The 17,627-nt window shown below is 39.9% G+C and overlaps 1 protein-coding gene across 1 annotated transcript in view; it reads right to left on the minus strand.

The window, feature by feature from the left end:
* Positions 1–13,105, minus strand: part of FAM83B (family with sequence similarity 83 member B) — a 55,544-nt gene extending 42,439 nt beyond the window's left edge. Inside the window, exons 1-2 of the mRNA XM_039729961.1 lie at positions 11,711–13,105; positions 6,664–7,167 (exon numbers count right to left, since the gene is read on the minus strand). Coding sequence (XP_039585895.1) covers positions 6,664–7,107 — 444 coding nt within the window. The 5' untranslated portion in view covers positions 7,108–7,167; positions 11,711–13,105. The remainder of the gene's footprint in view (positions 1–6,663; positions 7,168–11,710) is intronic.
* Between the last annotated feature and the right edge of the window lie 4,522 nt (positions 13,106–17,627).

The following is a 17,627-nucleotide window of genomic DNA, read 5'->3' on the forward strand; positions in this document are numbered from 1 at the left end:
ACAAAAGAAGTAGCTACTTCTACTTAAATCTGATATATGAGGAAACTTAATACATGTAACTCACTGGCAATCCCACTCTTTCCGAACACAAGAATAGGAAATTTTGAACTTTTTTGGTCAGCACTTCTCCACTTTCTATGTAGATTCTATCACACTGTGTTACACAAATACTGTTTCAGGGCTGCAGGTATCTGCACACAAAGCTATGCTCATTTAAAATTCTACCACAGATAATATAATATTTTACTTTCCAAATTCTGATACATTACAAGTTCAAAGTTTAAAATTACCCTAAATATGTCCCACTCAGAGCATCACTGGCTGTGCTGGAAAGCTATCATGAGCTCAAAAGTTATGCTAAAACTGCAAAAGATGAAAAAAGGCTTATGGATTTATGAATGTGATTAGAGCTATAGTTCTTCAGGCAAGATTGTTTCCTGGCTGAAAAAAAAAAAAACCAGAAAAACGGAGATCTCTTCAGGAGAGGAATTCATAAGAACAAAAACAGCATTTCAACATAATCAGTATTTTTTTGGACAAGCAAGAAAAGGAGAGAGACAAAACTCAAATACACTAGTCTGGGCACTGAAAGAAGCATTCTGCTGGGCAAAATTATTTTAAATGAACAGTTAGGTATTTATAGTGTATTTTGATCTGTAACTGCTTCAGCATAATGTAGTACAAGTTATTGTTGAATATGATAAAGAACGCTTTAATCTACTGAATGTGCAAAAAGCGTAAATGACTTCTTAATGGCGCTTTTGTCTTGACTGACAGAGATTTATGTCAATGACAGGAAATCTTTTAATGAAAGGAATTGCTACAAAGCATATGTGCATGCTTACTTCTCATATGTATGTGAATGAGACAAACATTAATAAAAAAATGCAGCTGCCTGCAATATCTAGCCTTTAATCTTCCTTATTCTATTTTTAAATTCATCATGGAGGTGTGGTATTTTGATAACACATTAGCACAGTTCTGACATAAAAATGGCAATACCTATAAATTATTTAATTACATCTTTTAATACAAGTATTGAAGATGTTATAAGCCTTGCAAAGATAGAAACCTGTGAATACAAAACTACTACAACAAATTAAAAATTACATTCTCAAAAATTCCCACTCCCCAGGCTCTGCACTCTGCTTGCTCTTCACTTTTGTATCCTCCCCAAGTAACAGGAGCAATATCAAGAAAAATTGTGAGTTTCATGTTCAGAGCACGTAAGAATTGGATTTCACCAAAGTCCCAGGTTTTCCAGATTACAAAATTGCCAGCAGATGTGCCCCATCGATGGCAGTCCTCTCTGCCTGCACTGGGAGCGCGCTGCTGTGACTGCTCCGGGACTGCCCTTACATGGGGGGAGCAGGACAGCAGGGAGAGAGGGGGACAGGCAGTAAAACAGTGTGAAGACTCCAAAGGCAAATCCAGGCAGACACAGTGCCTGAAATAGTTACTTATTGTGAGCAGTGCTACTTTGTGATGACAAAAAATTGATACTGGGTCACACAGTAGCAACAGGAGCAAGACCAGTCCTCTTCCAATGCATGGCATGTACTCTGTGCAATTAGAAAAAATGGGACACAATCTCACTTTCTGAAATACATCTATCACAAACTAAAAATTATGTTTCACCTGGAAACCATACACATGACTGCCATGCTGGTTTTCAACCATCAGGAAGTCTTTTAAGAGACTTTGAGAGGAAGTTAATGATGAATTCACCCTTCAGCAGAGCAGCTGAACCAAAAGGCACCTGCTGAAATCCTTGTGGAGCAAAATATCTTGGCAGGGAAAATGCTGCCTTACATGTTTTCAGCCAGAAATTGAGTATTTCTGTGTATTACTCTCACCTTAAAAAATGGTATCTGCTGATTATCTAACACTTTAAAAATAAAAAAGAAAATGTCTGAGCGCGACAACTACTATATTTATCTATTCTTTCTCCCTGTATTCAGCAGATTGCTCTGGTTTTTGCATCTAAAAGGTGCAGCCCCTCTCTCATCTGCTTCAACCGATGCAATTAGTGAGCTAAGACAAGCACTGCCACAAGCACTATTCATTATCATTGTTCCAGTCTGTGTTCAAATTATATTTAAAATAGTTGGCAAAGAGTACCGGTGAAAGACAAATAAAAGATTGCTCAACACATCCATATTCTACAAGTTTTCTCCTGTACAGAAACATTACTCTTCATATTAGCATGTAAGAATTTGATTTTCTTTCATACTAGACTGCAGCCAGTACTAGACTATTATTATTGTATTATACACATGACCAAATGAGATTAACAGTATATAACAGTGAAGAATGAACAATAATTAATAATAACAAATAGCAAATAATAATGAGTTAATAGTGAATCATTTTTTTCTGTAATACAAACCTTTCACTCTTGCTTGAAACAATACACAACAAAATAAAAAAAAAACAAAAGGAAAAGAAAATATTTTCCTTTTTATATATATTTGTAAAACGAATCAACTGTTTTTATTTGACGAGGTCCACTGCTATAGAAAACAATGCAAGGCATTAGATTTTGTACATAACTCTCTCTCACGAGAATTCAAAGGAACACCTTTGTGACCAAGCGCTTACCTACAGTGTCCAGCAAGACTAATAACAAGTTACACTGATTCACAGTACATAACGTAATTCTTTCCCAAGGGCCCAAGTTTTGCAAGTTTTCTCATCATGAGAAACCCCAATCATGAGTATTTCAGCAAAAACAACTGCCTTTTTTATCTTCCAAAATTGCAATACACTAACCATTCTAATTTTTATTTAAGCTTCTGTGCAATGATATTTTTAAAAATATTCTTACAAATATCACTGACTTCATGAACCCAGGCTTATGACTGCTAGTATATTTGAATAAAATAAAGTCAGTGAAAAGTATTGCATTTTTTTTTGAATAATGTGCTACCTCATACATTCCATCATAAATCCCAAAAGTACGTCAGGAAAGTCTTTAAGTGTCTTCTGGCATGTGTACAAACCAGTAACCCTTCGGTTGTCTAAGCAACATAGTTCTTTAGAAAACATATTTTAATCCTCTCCAGGAAGAGCAGATCCTTATTTGGATATTAGTCTGAATGTGCCTTCTCTCTAAAACTGGGTAGGAACGAAATCCATGGTCGACAGAGGAATCTAGTTGCTGTAAAAGAGAAAAACACACTGCCAGAAGGTCCCTTTGGTGCCCTGTCCTATCCCTTCCCTCTTGCCTCACCCTGTCAATCACACCTGAGAAAATAGTACAAGAGATTTCTTGCACACATGCACAAGCTCATAACTGATGGTTTTAAGGCAACCCTCAGGAAAAGTCACAGAGGGTGAGAACACTTCATTATTGAAATCTTTGAGTTACAGAGTATTAAAAGAAGGAAGTTTCATGTTAACCAGCATCAACCCACTACAACCTGGCACAGGTGAGTAATAATCTTGATATCATTTCCCAGATGAATAATCTTCTCAGTAAAAACTGCTAAACATTATCAGTTGCTGTTCAGACAGCCCAGCCATGATGAGTCAGGCTGTAGGAGCACCTCGAGCCTCAGAGAAGCCGGAAACCTGCCAGTGATTAAAGGTAGAAGCCTCCAAAACATAAGAGAAATAAGGCTACCAGCTTGTTTACAAAAGTCTCCATCATTAAGGTCAGACAGACCTTGCAGTGCTTTTCCTCACATGCTTATATCAACATGTGAAAAAGACTCGTGTCTCCCCAGTTGACACAGTCACGCCAAACAGCCTCCTTGTGTGAACACAGGTTATGTTGACAGAGGAGGGTGGCTGGCAAGCTGTATCATTTAGAGATGAGGTCTAGTTACACCAACTGTAAGCCCATCTTGTTGACATCTTGGTTTTACCTAAGGCACTCTGCTAACATCACATCTCTCCCACAGAAGTGCTGTAGTATGTAGGTGACAATGTAATGCCATGCTGTGCACAATACAGCTTCCCTGCTCTAACAAACCTTCAGAAACATATATCACAAGCATGGATTCATCTCCTTAAAATGGTTAGCTCATTTCTCTAGGATCTAACAGTACTGACACTTTTCTGTAAGAATTCCACTATTATATCACCTGTATTTTACAATGAAGGTGATGTCTATTTTTATGCTGCTTGCGTATTCAAGACTTTATTACAACACTTCTCTATAGTCACTGGTTTTATTCTGGTGTAGCATGGGCTTACAAATGATTTTCTTTAGTCAGGAAAAAATCAGTCAGCAAGCAAGTTGCTTAATGTTGTTTACAACATCTTCTTAAGGTCAAAATTAACATACATAATAATCATTTTAAGGAGTGACACTGTGATGCATCAAGCATGAAAGAGGTCAAGAATAAGTCCACTAATAATGTCATCTTATCCTTATATATATCCCAATATTCAAAAGCATCTATGTTTCAAGTGGCTGAGTCTCCTTCATGAATTTTTGGGATAGTTTATACATTTAAATACACATCAAATGGGTTCCTTCATGGAGTGAATCAGTGCAGAAATATTCTCTGCCTTGACCTTGTAGGAGCTGGTTTCCTACTACACTGAGCTGTCAGGCAGCCCAGGGAAATCAATGCCTGAACTCAGACAATCAGGCTTGGTGCTTGAATTTAAGTGATATGAACATGCCCACCTCCAACAGCCTGTTTATTTTCACACAGAAGTTTGCTGAAATTCTCAGAGATTTTGCTTAGACCTCTGTTAGCTGAATATGATTCTTGATTTATTCTTCACAGGTTTCTGTTTTTCTTGTGCAACATTATCCTCTCGCCTTTGAATAGTCTCAAGACTATACATTTCCACTACCACATAACAAAGAAACCTGTTTAATATAACTACATTTTTAAGTTGCTTAGGAGAAGTGCACTAGGCTGTTTACAAAGGGATTACCTACTGTTAAGCATGATTTAAATACTTTACCTTACTCAGAAATATTTTAAACTTTTCTCTGCATCTGCAGACAAAAGAGGTTGAACAACACTATGTCTCTTAGATTTAATTGCTGGTCCCTGAAGCAACCAGTCTATATCACTGTATCAAAAGTGTTATGGTTGTTGATGTTGAGGTTGTGCTGATGAACTAAACAAATTTTTCAGCTGTCAGATTTGACAGTGAGACGCATAAAACATCCTCTTTATAAAGTGGAAGCAACGTAAGCACACCAAGGAGCACAATGTATTCAACCTCTTTCCAAAGCACAGCAAGAAGCACACCTAATTTTTTTCTACAGTTGCATTGAAGAAGAAACTAAGGGGGAATGGCCTAACTTCATAGCATTTCAAGACTTGTAACAAAACTGAACTAGTCTTCTCAACAGAGTTAACAGTGTTTTAGTTGTTTCCCTTACAGTGGATACATTGGTAGGTCAGGAACTGCAGTTGACAAGAATATTTTGGGCAGTTTACAGTCAGGTCTCACTACATAACAAAACAGAAAACATTAAATCTCACTCAGAAAGGGACAAAGAGGGAGAGAATCAATGAACTCTTCCCTGCACATACAGTCATTCTAAATTATAAACTGTAAGATAAAAGGCCTAGTGATAAGTCTATTATGGCAACAAATTATATGCTTTATCTAAATATGGCAGAGACATTGTAAAAAGATGCAGTCCTTCCCTGCCCTGCCCAGTCCGTTTCTGTTGCACACATTTACACACATATTTCAGCCACTGAAGTGTTTACAGATGTTTGTGAGATAGAGCCCAGTCTACCAATTTAAAGTTCATAGAGTCACGCAAAACACAATTGTATTTCACGGGGGAAATTTGAGAGTGTGACATACTTGCCAGAAATACTTCTGAATGTTTGTCATAGCTTTTAAAGAGGTATTATATACCCATGTCAAACAGATCTGCATGCTAATACTTTTTCTGATTTTTTTAACTGACATTGTTTTAAAAATTTAAAACTTAAAAGTTTTAAGCTGACACACTGAGAGCAATAGTGGTTTGTACATGCAACATTCTGTCTCTAAGGTGTAAGCCAGAAACTCAAAGATACAAGTGCTTCTAAGTGGAGACAGGTACATTTTGGAAAATGTCCAAATTTTCTAGTCATTAATCAGAAATGAAGGCAAGATACACAAGTAAGATCTATTTCCCTGTTGCTTAGTCTAGTTTGGTTTTTTTCATTCAGAGTTTGATTTCTGCAAGAACATGCCAAAATCACAAAAAACAGACTCTCAAGGTATGTGAGTCAGATGAACACCGAGGTGTTTTCTTATAACTGTCTGCCATGCCAAACCAATGCATGTTGCCACTGATGCAAGACAGAAACATTAGTATAAATCCTGAAGTTACACAGAATTGTACCAATGCACATTCAACTGAGGTCAAAGAAAATGTGTGCTGATTATCTACAAACTTCTCATGCACTGGTCAGCATTACAGTAAAATGGTAATTATTCATTATAATGGCAGTGCTAATTAATCCCTCCAATTAACCCTTGGTCCCTCTGAATTAAGGTTAACAACACTGGTGCATGTGACACCAAAGGACTGATCTCAGCCTGGGAAAACCTCTCCTACTGAATTGTGAGCAACCAGATAATTTTTCCTGCCAGCACAGAAATAAAATTTACAAAACCCATGTAATAAAATACCAACTAGATTGTTATTATTGCCACCTTTTCCCCAGTATTATTTTTCATGTTTACCTTTCTTGCGTCTCGTATCATCTTCCGAACAGTTTCCTTAATGGTGTAAGGCTGTGCTCGTGGTGGATGAAAAAGCAGATCAATATTTGTGCCACCAGAAATTCCAGGCATCAGATAGGGCCAACCTAAGTCAAGATTTGGAGCCTCCACATCTGATTCAATGGGCCAGTAGGTTCCTGATGAAGAGGTGTCATCAATGGCATGGTTAGAGGAATAAATTGTGTTTTGGGGAAGTTTGTGAACATTGTTCAAAATATAATCAATCTCCTCATCTGCTAGGAACTCTGAGCATCTCTCTTTGGAAAGAAATTCTTTGTAGGCTTCTAAACCTCCTTCAATCAGAGCATCAATAGCTATTCGGTACCATTCCTTGTAATGAGGTTCAATATAGTTGTCTGATCTGCATTCATCATGTAAGGATGACAGCAAAGATGAAGTTTCCATTTTTACATGTATTTTGTATGAAGTCTTTTAAAAGTCCATTCATGAGCAGATGAAATGTATCTGCAAAGAGAAAATAAGTAAGAAAACAATGAAAATACTTCTAGATAACTATGACATGCACACAGTTATTAACTAAAATACTCTTCTGATAAAGTTGCTCTAAGTTTTTCTAGCATTTTCCAAGAATTTAAAAATATTTTTAAAAGGCTCAGGGACTACTGTTGCCAAAAATTAAATATTAAAGAGATAGATAAATATTAAGGAGATAGATAGATAGATAGATAGATAGATAAATAGATAGATAGATGGATAATATTATATTTGAGAGATAAAGAGCTTTTACATAAAGTAAACTAAACACATAGTTCAGTGATTTTAGGAAGTTGATATTACAAGCTGTGTCAGAGCTCATAGTACACCAAACATCCATACCAGTAACACCAATACATACCCAATGCATGTTCCAACACACTGTCACAGGTTGTGTTTCAAAACTCACTTTGCAACAACTGACTGAGTAATGTCCAAAGAAACGCTTCAGAAACCAATTAAATTTCCTACTTTTTCATACATTACTGTCTCTGCAATGCATCTCTTTTCTTTGGCTTCTTTGAAACCACAGTCATTCAGGTCCTCCTCCTTATCTACCTGTTCTCCCATGCTGATCTAATCCATTTGTTGCTCCCAAGCAGGACCAGCCTACCTCATTTCAGTGAGTTATGAGGAACTCCAGAAAGATTTATCCTCCCACATCTGGGATCAAACTCTGAATCAGCAATTTGATGTCTAGTTTCCACCCTGCTTATTCCTTCTGCCAAAAGGAGCGGCTGCTTTAATCTCTTTTTTTTTTTTTCAAAACATTAATAACAAGTTGTTTACTGTTGATGTTTTATAAATTCATTCTTATACTTTTTGATTTCATTTAGCAAGGTCTGAGATAGTTGCTTTGTGTTGCATACTGGAGATTTAAGAAAGAGAGAGAACAAATACCCAATGTTTCTTCCTTCACATTTCTGCAACCCTCAGTAACCCACCAAAAAAAAGGGGGGAAGGTGTTTCACAGCAGCAGCGTCAGCATAGCCATGTAAAAACAGAAAGATGGTAGCACATCTTCCAGGGCTAGGGCATGAAGCTTAAGAGAAAGACTGCGGAATTACAAAGAACCTGCAATGAAGGCAGAATTATTAGAAAAAGCTTGATAGGTTGAAAGTTAACACTGGGTTTCCCTACCAGCTTAATTAATATTATAGCACTATAATAGCAAATAGTTCTATGGAGTTCTGATTTCATTTACTGGCATATGAATGTAACTTAATTCCCTCTTCCCATCAAGACCTAGATATTTCTGCAAACAATGCAATTGCTTCCTACTGTCTGTTGGGAACAGTTTAAATCTTCCCGAAAGGAAATGTAAATTACCTATATTAACCTAAAGGAATGAAAATAAAAATCTGCATATCTAATGATAGTTCAAAAACCAATTAAATGTTCAATTAAACCAAGATTTATAAGAAACTTGGGAAGAGTGAGGTTAAAAAAAGACCAAGAAATAAAAATTCAGATCTGAAGCTGGCATCAGCATGTCATATGGAATAATTCCATTTGAATCCTGTCTCTCAGCCAAGTAGCAGGGCAGATCTTCCCAGATAGGATTGCTTTCGAGCCTGAGGGAAAGGAGTGTTCCTTGCTGCTTCAAGAGTAGCTCTTTGTGGTGAACTGGAAAGCAGAACGCGAAAGGGATCTGACTGCTCTGCCCCAAACTAAGAACTACATGTATTCCTCTGACAGCTACTCAGGGCTTCATTCTACACTGCTCTCCCAAGAAGAAATGAAATGTTATAAAACAGGAGTGATACCATTTCCCTCCTCACAGATGCAGAGACAGCCCGTGGTGGAAGCTGACGAAGAACTAAGCACACAGTACAGGCAAGACGGATTCAAAGATTAAGCCCTTAACATAGTGTAAAACTAAAACACTCACATCAGGACAGGCCCAAACGTCTGGTTTTCAAGACATTTTAGATACAGAATGAAGAACAACCAAGAGTATAAAATGCAGGTACTCAGCTGAGTTGCCCTCAAGAGTCTGAACAGTAATAGAGGTGACTTCATTGAGATTCCAACACACCCCTCTTTTAGGGCCCTCCAGGACAAATCATTCTCTAGTCACTGCAGCAACACAGTCAGTCTTAAAAGTCAGTAATATTACGACATGTAAGAATAAATATGATTTTACAAAGGCAAATGAAAGATATTCCTAAAATCTCACTACTTTGGAATGGGATACTTCTAAAACAAACTTTTTCACTGACTGCATATATACAGTTGTGAAAGATGTGTTTATTTCAAAAGCCTGCCTGAATTGATTTTTTCTTCTTCTCATACTGTCCTCTGAAAATAACTTAAGGGAATAGGACTATACTTAATAGGTAACATTGTGCAATATCAAATATTGAATGTTATGAACAAATAAAAAGTAAAAAAAATTATTACATGTGTGTTCTGCCTCACATGCATTTCTTTTATTTGGTTTGGTTCTTTCATTTGTTTTTCACAATAGTATAGTAAATTGCTTGACTTTTCATTGAACATAATGAATTAATTAAGTGTTGAATATGTCAAATACAGCAACTTATGCTCAGACTTATGCTGAAAGCAGAGTATAAGTAACCTTGAAAAGGTGAGACTTCTAGTGCAACATCTTCCAAACAAGAACAGTCATTTTACGGTGAACATCTTTGAAGTTGATGTTTGATTAACAAGTGCTGTTTAAAAAAGAAGCTTAAAGCAGTGCACATTAATTTAAGAAAGTAAATGTAAAATTTGCCAGCATGGAAATAAATCACAGAACACTTGAGACAAATGAAAAAATTTTAATCCTGGTTTTTGAAATTAAGGACATCAGCATGAAATACATTCATATGAAACAAAGGAGAACTCCCAAATTAAAACAGTGGCTTCAGGTATACTTAACAAAAAGCTCTAGATGTCTTTACACAGGTATTTTTCTCCTGAGAAGGTAAAAGCTACTGTGCAGAAACTGAACCTGTGAAACCATATAATTCTGTATAAAACAGTAGAGGTTTGGACAAAATTCTTAATAACTTTTTGATGTCTTCTTCACCCATGTATTGTGATTTCCACATAATAAACTTGATTCTTCAAAGGTCCTCCTCAGGTCAACAATTACATTGGCAAGGTTGTGCAGAATGAGGCCCATTTCTTGAGGCTTACAGATCTTTATCACACTTTATGTACATGATCACAAATTCTACCAGCACCAGGAAAGTTGTCGTTCATCCTCTGAGAAACAACCTTGCCTGTTAATCCCAGCCCAGCATATCAGCCATCTTCTCTACTTGAACAAAAGGATCAGTCACTTAAAACTTTTTCAGTAAGTGCTATTAATGGCCTTTAATTGAATTTAAACCCAAATGGAGCTGCTAAAACTGGATCTTCTGCTAAAGAACACAAATTCTGAATCCTGTATTCATGTGATCGTCTTGTCCTTCTATTAACATGCTCAGACCTTTCTAGCACCATTACCAGGAACCCAGCAAGAAAAGACCTTTTTCTATGAGAAAGAAGTGACTATGCCTTTATATAGAAACATTTGGAGACTATCACAGACTTCACAAATACAGCAGATGACAAATGTCCACTAAAGAAAATCATGCAACATTCTACAGGGGTTCCAGACTAGCACTAGAGACAAGGAGCTTCCCTGCCACACTAATATTCACAGGAATTGAAAAATTTCCCATTCAGCAACTTTACGGAGCAGCTCTAACCTCAGGCTTGCACAGCCGGTCCTTGGCATGGGCCTGGCCATGGTGCTTTCCTCAGGATGTCCTTATCGCTTTTCCAATGGAAATGTGATTACTTTGACAGTTTCTGCATAAAGTCTCAGCCTTGCCAGGAAATTTACACCTCAAGAACAGCTTGTTGTGAGCTGTTGCATATTCTCAGGTATGGTTTTAAGGGCATCCACCTGGGCACCTTGGGCCCACGGCTCGGCCAAGGAGCCTCCCCACGGCTTCAGGGCCTGGCATGACCAACCTCTAAGAGAACAAACAGGCGTTTTATGACACCTGCCTTCCACCAACCTTTCTATTAAAGAATTGTATCAAGAATAAATAATAATTACCTTACATTAAGCAGTGACAGGCAATTATTTAATTATTAATGAAATTACATTTTCTGTGAATACAAAGGGCATCAAATCCAAGTGAAAAACAACACCGCAAGCGCTCCTGCCGCTTTCCTTATTTTCTCGTTTGTTTTTCTGCTCGTTTTGAGGCCGTTCGGCCGGTTTTTTTTTTATTTTTTTGGGGGGGTGTTTCGTTAGTTCAACCAGAAAGTTAACTTTCCAGGCGAAACAAGGCAGCGGGCGCTCCGCTGGACGGCGCCGCGCGTGTGGCGCCCGCGGCCCCGGCAGGGAGCGCGGCGGGGAGCGGCGGGGGCGCTCCCGCGGGCCGCCCGCCGTGCCCGGCCCCCTTCAAACGCGCCGCGGCGCCGAGCGGGATGTTGGCGGGACGGGGGACTGCCCTGCCCTGCCCCTGTCCCGTCCCTTCCCGGGGAGGCTGAAGGGAGACCCACTTACTGCGCCGGTGCCCCGCGTTGGGGTCTCGCCTCCGGAGCGGCGGGGCGGCTGGACCCGGGTGCTGCGAGCGCGGCGGCGGCGAGTCACGGCGGCGCAGCGCTCATCGCAGGTACTTCCCGTCGCTCTCAGGCGCGGTGGGTGTGGAAACCAGTTACAACATGTCAGGACGGTGTCGCACCAAACCCGCCGCCGCGGGAGCGGGGCGAGGACTTGTTTGAACTGGGGAAGCCCGGCCCTCTCCCGCGGAGCGAAGGGCAGCGCCTTCCCGGGCCGCGCCGGGCCCCCCGCCCCAGCCCTGCCCGCCCGGCCCATCCTGCGCTGCCCTGCCCGGCCCGGCCCGGCCCTCCCCGCCGGCCGGGAGCCCGCGGGGCAGGGGCGACCCGAGCCAAGGCAGCGGCTGCCCCGCGGCGGGCCCGGGAGCGGGGTGTGCGTGGGAGATTAAACTCAAAGTAAACGTTGGCTTCAAGAAAAAATAAACCCGTCAGCCTCGAGTCACGGTTTCCAGGTTAACTCCGGTGGAGCAAGTCCTGGCAAGGGAGCGATACCCGTTTGAGACCTTCAAAGTCGGATATATGGACAAGCCCCTTTTCCGTAGCTCGGTTGCTTTGAGAAGGCTCTTCTTTTGCTCTTGATGTCTTGGGCGAGAGATGCGGACCCGAAGGTAGAGCCCCCCGTCCTGGCAGCAATGTACCTTTCTGCTTCATTCTTCGCTCCAGCAGCAGGCTGGGCACGGCGCACGGCAATGCACGTGTTGAAACCTCGGAAAAGGCGCTTTCTTTCTCTGAAAAGCTCTTTGAAAACACCATCATCTCTTCAGCAGCATCTTGCAACCGCCAACAGATCAGTGCATCCCGTGTGCATAACAGCACACTGAGGGTTTTTTTAATGTTAAACTTTCTGTAGACTTTGTCCACATCATACTCTGGTGCTTATCTGCAGGCAGCTCTTTTTGAGCCATTTAAGACAATGCAGTATAACCCTGACAGTTAGGCTTTATTAGCAATAACTCATCCAGTCTGGCTTTAGGCACAAACTCATTTTCCTAACCTATACTGCCTAATAGTAAGTGTGGGATGTATCCTATGTTGTGACGTCTTGATGATGGTTTCTGAAGAAAACAGTAAAAATATGCAATATCTGCACAGCGATATCACATGTAAGTGTATAAGTCTGGCCATCTGGGAGTGTTTTTCTCCTGTGCAGTTAGTTCAGGTAGTGGAATGCGCAAGAGGAAATAGTTGGTGTTAATATACTCATGGACTACCCTTTACAGACAAAGGAGCATCTGGATTAATTATTAGACTGTTCTCACACTCAAAAAAGAATTTTGCATAGGAAAAAAAAGGGGTGAAAACCGCTTTAAAACCAAAATTTTAAAATGAACATAGAACTTTATAGTCAGTACACAGCACCTTTGGTCCCATGAAAATACATAGTCAGGAAAGCGAGCAAATTTCTGTGGAAACTTACCCATAAGGAGGTGAGGCTATCTAATTTTTAACAGAGCAGAGAGAGCAGATCTATTTTCTAAAATTATTTAAGAAAGGGTAGGAAGGTAGATGAATGGTCACAAAACTCCTTTTGACCTTGAATGAATTGGTTGCACTTTTATTACACGAAATTTACAAGTCTGTGTCTTCTAAAGAAGTTAAGTGGTTGAGTACAGGCTTAGCATAAACAAAAAGCTGTAATGAGACCAATCATAGCTTTTTAAATAAGGAAAACTGCATGAAGGAAAATATCTAGGTTTTTTTGCCTCATTAGTATCTGTAGAAGAAAAGGATTTTTTCTGCTCCCTTACAATTTATCAATTGAAGCCCTCCAGTAGCTATACTAGGCCAGACAGTTCATAAAACCTAACTTCGGTAATGCATTTTGGAAACTGTTAGCTGTCAAAATAAAGAATGTTTTTACCTAGCAGGTAGCAAACTTAATAAGGAAATCTGCATGAAGGAAAATATCTAGGTTTTCTTTTGCCTCATTAGTATCTGTAGAAGAAAAGGATTTTTTCTGCTCCCTTACAATTTATCAATTGAAGCCCTCCAGTAGCTATACTAGGCCAGACAGTTCATAAAACCTAACTTGGGTAATGCATTTTGGAAACTGTTAGCTGTCAAAATAAAGAATGTTTTTACCTAGCAGGTAGCAAACTTCTGTGTCCTGCAGCCACAGGCATCAGTGGAAGCAGACAGTATGAGCAAGCTTAATAAGCAGTAAGACAAAAAAACAATAGGTATAAAACTGTATTGTAAAAGTATGGGGCAGGAGAATGTGTTTCAGTGTCCTTACTCCCAGAGCTGTGGAACTGCAGCAGTTTGAGGGGAAGGGACTGCAGAAATTGGGCAGCCCTCATTTACCTAAACAGCCTTTCCTTTTGCCATTGAAAGTGTGGCATTGGGCAGGATCAGTTGAAGCATCCTGCTGTTTGGAATTGTTTTACTGTAATCCAACTGATTCATAAAGCCTCAAAACTGCAGAAGTTCTTAGACATAGCTCTTTCATAAACTACATGAGAGAAAAGGATCAATTCAATATGTTTGATGCCACCATCTTTAGAATGATTGTCTTAAGTGACCTGGGTACTTTGGTACCCAGGTGGGATGATGGTGCTGATGGTCCCTGCTACTCCCATCCATTTGCAATTCTGAGACTTTTTTTGTGTTGACAAATCATCTTTCCCTATACAAGTCTAGCTGAATGCAAGCAGAAGATAAAAGATTATTAGCACATGTGCAATGGCACCAGTCCAAAAGTTTATTGTAGGGATGATTATTAAGGATCAATACTTATATGAATTTTATTTCTATTCCTACTGCATGCTTACTAAGATTTCATTTAGATTTACTAAAGGGAACATTGATTTGGAAGCAGTGGATGTTTATACAATTCACGATACCTATGAGTTGAGCTTTATTAGATTTTAACAGATGAAGAAATAATACAGTCCTGAAGATTCATACTATTTACAAATCAATGGCCATCTACTCTAAAGCATAAGCACAGAGACTTCACACACTAATCTTAAAATTAGAGGAAATGTGCTTTTACAGATATGAACATAAAAGGAGCTGCACCGCATTTGTAACAAAGCTTGATGGGTAGTGATACAAAATCCACACCTTTCATAAAGTAGCAGAGAGAAAAATGAGACAGAAAACTACAAGTTAATATGGAAAAGCAGACATCCTACTCTCAGTACTTTTTCAAATTAAATAATCATAACCTACTCTATTTGGTATCATATTCTTAAATCAAGAATACATTAATTTGGTCCTTATGATATTAAGGAAATACTTTGCAATGTCCAATCACTGGCTAGTTTGCCAGTTACTTTCATAGCTTCGATCAAGAAAAAGCCAGGAGTCAAAATAAAAAGTATTAAAGCCAAGGTATTTTACTGAGAGCATTCCTAACCCATATATTGGGGCCTGGGTATATACTATATGGTAGTTTTTTGTTATAGCTCACGCCCTGTGTTAAAAGCTTCTGTACAAGCCTTCTGAAATTACTTCAAGAAGTTCAATGGTGTGAAGAGAATCTGTGTATTTCCTTTGAGAAATTTTGGTAAGAGATGAATAAAGTTATGCAAAGTACATTATTTTTGGGACACAAGTAAATAAATAGAAATCCACCAGCCCTTATTTTCTGCCAATAGCACAAGTAGCTGAGAGAGAGGGTAAAAGAGCAGAGTGAGAGGGATGATTGAAGGTGAAGAAGAGCTGCTATCTGAGGAAGAGTCACGCAGTCTGGGATTCTTCAGACTGGAATGGAATTGGTGATTGAGGCTTCCTGGTGTGGTTCATTACATGACGTGTAGCTCCAATGTACAACAGGTCTGAATACAGAGAAGGAAACTCCTCTAAGGTCAGCTTTAATATGAAGCCAATATTTCTCTCTCAGGCAGTTCCAAGACAAGAAGTTCTAAACTGATGGAGGTTGACAAAGTATTCTCTGGTCCTATACTTCATTCCTCTCACTTTTCTCTTTGCCACTAGTCTGCATGTCATTAAAGGGCAGATACAGGGCTACACAAACCTTTGTTCCGAAATTCATACTGCTGTTCTTATATTCCTTCAGAGCATGCTAAAGACAATGTATAAAGAAATTGTAGAAGCACAGATTTCTTACTTGGGATTAACTTCCTTCTCTATGGATCAGAGATGTAGCTCCTCTTGGTCTTCTTAAAGGCTTGAAATACCCATGTGTGGCATTTAATATGATTCCACCCCTGCCTTGGGGAAGAGGACTGCACAATGGGCAGTAGGTTTCTCTGAGATTTTATGTCTTCGTGATACCTAGATTTCCGCTATTTCAATTTGTACCTCCTTGTTCTGTCTACAGTTCCTTACAGAGTTGTCTCCAGCTTCCCTGTAGGCCCCTTCAGGTACTGAAGGTTGTTGTGAGGTCTCCACAAAACCTTCTCTTCTCCAGACGGAACAGCCCCAACTTTCTCAGCCAGTCTTCACAGGGAAGTTGCTCCAGTACGCATCAACTTCGTGGTTTCTTCTGGACTTGCTCTCACAGTTCCATGTCCTTTTTGTGCCGGGGACACAGGGGATGCAGCACTCCAAGTGGGGTCTCACGAGAGTGGAGTGGAGGTGTAGAGGACTAGACCCTCTAGTGGTGCCTGGGATTGCTATGACCCAGGTGTAGGACCTTGCATTTCTCTTGGTTTAACTTCACAGGCTTTGCATTGGTCCATGTCTCAAGATTCTCAAGGTCCCTCTGGATGCCATCCCCTCCCTTCATGCAGACTTGCTACGTAGCTGTAAGGATCTTTGAGTCAAAAGGAGAATTCATAGCTCCTAGGATCCTTCTGACTGGGGAAAAAAAGGTGAGTCCTGTAAATAAATTCATAGAAAGAGCAAAATGAGATGGGGCTTACCTCCTTGTTCTGTCTACAGTTCCTCACAGAGTTTGTCTCCAGCTTCCCTGTAGGCCCCTTCAGATACTGAAGGTTGTTGTGAGGTCTCCACAAAACCTTCTCTTCTCCAGACTGAACAGCCCCAACTTTCTCAGCCTGTCTTCACAGGAAGTTGCTCCAGTACGCATCAACTTCGTGGTTTCTTCTGGACTTGCTCTCACAGTTACATGTCCTTTTTATGCTGGGGACACAGGGGATGAAGCACTCCAAGTGGGGTCTCACGAGAGTGGAGTAGAGGTGTAGAGGACTAGACCCTCTAGTGGTGCCTGGGATTGCCATGACCCAGCTGTAGGACCTTGCATTTCTCTTAGTTTAACTTCACAATTGGTCTGTGTCTCAAGATTCTCAAGGTCCCTCTGGATGCCATCCCCTCCCTTCATGCAGACTTGCTACGTAGCTGTAAGGATCTTTGAGTCAAAAGGAGAATTCATAGCTCCTAGGATCCTTCTGAGTGGGAAAAAAGGTGAGTCCTGTAAATAAATTCATAGAAAGAGCAAAATGAGATGGGGCTAGAGGGAACAAATTGTTGCTTGATTTGCACATGGTTTATTTTCAAAGCTTTCCACCTTCTAACCACTGTGGCAGTGGGTTGCCACTTACAAGGACCCAATTTTGGCCTAGTATTTACTTCTCTGCTTGGAGGTGAGGTTGGCAAAAGGATGAAAGCTGTTTGTCTCCTTCCAATCCCAGAAGTGCCTGAAGCTAGTTTTCCTAGAGCTGGTTACATGGAGTCTTCAATGTTACCCTAGTTGCCCTGTTACCCATCAAAAGTAATACTGGCAGAAGTAGAAGAGAAAGATAAACCAGGGAGTAGACCAGCCTATATCAAGTAATAAAATCACATTGAAGTCTCAACAGCAAAGGAAGTTATGTCAATTTGCTAAAGTACCAACATCGTAAGTCTGAATGCAGCTACTACAAATGGCAGATTTACTCTTTTGTGGATAGATTCCCAAACTGCCAATTAAGTTACAGCCAAGGAAGTTATTACCA

Source organism: Passer montanus, unplaced genomic scaffold, assembly GCF_014805655.1.
Source record: "Passer montanus isolate IOZ18808 unplaced genomic scaffold, ASM1480565v1 scaffold11, whole genome shotgun sequence".
Lineage (NCBI taxonomy): Eukaryota > Metazoa > Chordata > Aves > Passeriformes > Passeridae > Passer > Passer montanus.